The sequence below is a fragment of the Poecilia latipinna genome, unplaced genomic scaffold, assembly GCF_001443285.1.
Source record: "Poecilia latipinna isolate Pla-1442-1.1 unplaced genomic scaffold, P_latipinna-1.0 Scaffold2436, whole genome shotgun sequence".
Classification (NCBI taxonomy): Eukaryota; Metazoa; Chordata; class Actinopteri; order Cyprinodontiformes; family Poeciliidae; genus Poecilia; species Poecilia latipinna.
Window position 1 is genome coordinate 54473 of NW_015115052.1, and position 3441 is coordinate 57913.

A 3441-nucleotide genomic window follows, 5' to 3' on the forward strand; every position below is an offset into this window, starting at 1 on the left:
AAAGAACGGGTGTTCTGTCAGGTCAGATCGTTGTACGCTTAACACGAACTCACGGTGTTGTCAGATCAGCATACGTTGTCAGGTAGTCGTATGTCTGTTGTTGAAAGAAATCCAAGACAAGTTTTGTTTTCAATTTTCCACAAGTCATTCGGGGGACAGAGCAAACATGTAGCAGAAAAGTCTTCAGTAGGATGAGTATGTATGTATGTGGAAGAAAACTAACTCTTAACACACGATTCCCACAGTGAAACATGGTGATGGCAGCATCATGCTATGGGAACATTCTTAACTTTAAGCGTTCAGTCAGAGCTACAACTAAATGGTTTTATTAATTGCTTTCTCATTTCCAAGAATGCCCCAATCATAGTGGAAATTTAAATCCATATAAAGGATCTGTGGGAATATAAGCTGATGGACTGAGCTTAAGCTACTTTGCAAATATATGTATGCATTACTTGATGTTGGTGTATCAAATGAAATGTAAAAATGGTTCAAGAAATATGACATTTATAATAAGAAACTGAAAAAAATGGACATGCAACTTTAATTTCACAGCATGCAAAAACCGATGTCAAGTTTTTTCTAACCTGACAAAAAGTGGAATAAGACTTTAGGTGCCAGAAGCATTGCAATTTGAATGAATCCTCATCCACTTTACTCTCTTTAACTTACTTTAAGTTAAGGAGGGTAATTAATATATTTTAATATAGAAACAGATTAACAATGAAAATTAATTTTCTGCTTCACTTTTGGGTATTAGGAAATTATGACACATGTGAAAGTGAACAGCAGATTAAGGAAAATAAACTGTTCTTTGATTTTCTTATTAAAAGCAGCAGCATCAGGGGCCTTAGTATCCCTTTCCTACCTGGACAAGTGTCTGAATTCAACAAACTGGAGGAAAATCCAACATTAAAACAAGAAATGCTCATCAGACAAGGCAGTGACAGAGTGAAGGACTGCTTAAACTGAGAGCTACTTAGACACCTGACATTCCCCGTCTTGTCTCAGCCAGACAGCCAGCCAGCCTGACCCTGTCTTTGCATGTCTCTTCCCTCAGGTGGATAAGCTGAGGACTGCTGTGATTTGGCAGGGAGTGTTGCAGGTGTCTCAGGCTGCATCCCAGCTGTGTCTGATTAACAAAAGCTCACTAACTGACACAAGGGGACTTTGATCAGACAAAATAATCCTTAAATAACTTTTCCTTTTTTGTTCATCTGGTTGTGTCTATTGACCCTAGTGATTTACATCTATAACAAGGAGTATAGTCAGTGCAAGGAAAAGAAGAAGAAAAACCTTTTCGGCTACTTACCACTTTGACCAGCTGTGACATGGACACCTCAAACTGCACAATGACCGGATCAGACACGTTTTCCACAGGTCGTATGTACTGATTGTAGTTGGAGAATATCACTGAGAAGAGCCTGTGCTCTGCTTCTGAACATGTGCCTCCTGCACCGAAGCAAATTGTCAGACATGGATCAGCGACTGCAGGATTTTTCATAATGCAGAAATCCATGTCATACATTTTCAAGAAAATTTTGCTATTTTACCTGCATGCAATTTGGTCTTAGTGCATGGAATGCAAATTTAACACTGTTACAAGTCACTCAATGAATAGCAACTACATTAAATAATTATTACGATTAAAAGAAAGTTTTCAAATTTGTGCATGTTCAGCTGATACGAGAAATTAAAATTTGTTTTTTTATAAAGAAATGCTAAACAAACATTAAAGCAACATGTAGAACTATGAACAGAAATCAAGAAATGCAACAAGTAAGCAAGATGTTATAAATAAAAGAAAACTTACCTGACAACAGATACATAAAGAACAAACAACTAGGAAATATTAAGTCAAATTTGTGATCCATCCTGTGGTAACCAATAAAGGGCAAATAAAACTGGGGTCAACGGCAGCAGAGCTCCGCAATGCACACGGAGGGAGAACAAGTGAAAGCGAGTGTGCAGCTGCAGACACAACCGGAGAACAGGGGGAGGGAGGCAGGGCACAGTAAAACACACAGCCAGTCACTGAGAGGAACCACGCAGCACACAGATGTGCAAGCTATGGTCACCGAATCAAATCAGACAACAGGAGGTGTGAAATTTAAGAAGGATTTTGGTTTTGTGAAAAACAAGAAATTAAAAAAAGGTAATTCCTTCAAGTCAATATGCTATTTGGCATATTGACCCAGCCACTGGGTTCAGCAAATCAAATGCTTTATGCTGTCAGCAGATCAGGTGGTATTCACTTGTGTTTCCCTTTCACATGCATTCATCATAAATTAAATATTAAATCACAGGCCTCTGAGCCGCTGTGCTGTGGGCAGCCTTCAGCTGCCCACAGCCGCACAGCTGTGGGCAGTGCGGCTGCCCACAGCCGCACTGTCATTTATTCACTTATTTTTTGAAAAACATATTTTAATTAAAACTAACTGTGATGCTGCATTTTAATGCAGAACTAAAGTCGGATGTTTTCATTTTTGAATAAATTAGCTGACTTTTTCTCAAACAGCTTTGTGGGCGTCCTCTATTAGGGGGAAGAAAGGGAAGGTCCAAGTTTGCTTCAGCTGACATCAAACACACTCTAAGGTCCTTAGAAAATAAATTCAAAATTTCCAGGACCAGGAAAGTTGCCTTAGCAACCTTTAGTGGGCATAGAAAAAAAAAAGTAACTTCAAGATGTAGAATAATAATGTTCTGCACAGTGAAGAAAAAGAAACAACAGGAACACAAAATAATAATTACTGGCTGGGCTAACAAAACAAAACAACACAATAAGTTGTCAACATCTTCAAATATTATCCAGTAGTTAAAGTTAAAGAGACTAAAAACCTCACAGGATTAGATTCTGTTTGAACTCTAGTCCTCTTTAGATATATACACTTTAGATTAAGAAATTGGAATCCATTAAAAAGCTTTATAAATGTGATATGACTAAATAGTGTAACTGACTTAGTTTTGTCGATGACTTAAGTATTTCAGTTCTGGTGGAGTTTGTAATGTGAAACCTCACTATAATTTAGATTCTAAAGGACAACACCTTGAACCGACCATCAGCACTAAACATGGAGGTGGCAGCATAATGCTGTGGAGTTGCTTTTCTTCAGCAGGGACCGTAGAACCAATCAGAGTTGATGTGAAGGTAAATGGTGAATGTGAAGAAAAATGAGCAGAAACTTTATGTTTGAAATGTGCAAAACTGGTAGAGAAATTCCAAACAACCCAAGCCTGTAATTGCAGAGAAAAGTGTTTTGATTATTTTTTTTGTAATGCTTGGAGAACACTGGATACATACAGTTAAGCCCAAAATAACACATACCACTGGCAGATTTCAAATTTAAATTATTTCCATTTAACCAAGAAATTGGTTTCTGACAGGTAATGACAGGCATCTCTCAAAAAATAATAAAATAATGTATATATATATATATATAC

The 3441-nt window shown here is 37.5% G+C and overlaps 1 protein-coding gene across 2 annotated transcripts in view; it reads right to left on the bottom strand.

Moving 5' to 3' along the window:
- The window catches only part of chrna3 (cholinergic receptor, nicotinic, alpha 3), an 11835-nt gene extending 9785 nt beyond the window's left edge, over window positions 1-2050 (bottom strand). Inside the window, exons 1-2 of one of the 2 annotated variants that reach the window (XM_015019452.1) lie at window positions 1814-2050; window positions 1313-1452 (exon numbers count right to left, since the gene is read on the bottom strand). In XM_015019452.1, coding sequence (XP_014874938.1) covers window positions 1313-1452; window positions 1814-1874 — 201 coding nt within the window. In that variant the 5' untranslated portion in view covers window positions 1875-2050. Of the gene's footprint in view, window positions 1-1312; window positions 1792-1813 lie in introns of those variants that run through there. The other variant, XM_015019451.1, reaches the window with a different exon arrangement.
- Between the last annotated feature and the right edge of the window lie 1391 nt (window positions 2051-3441).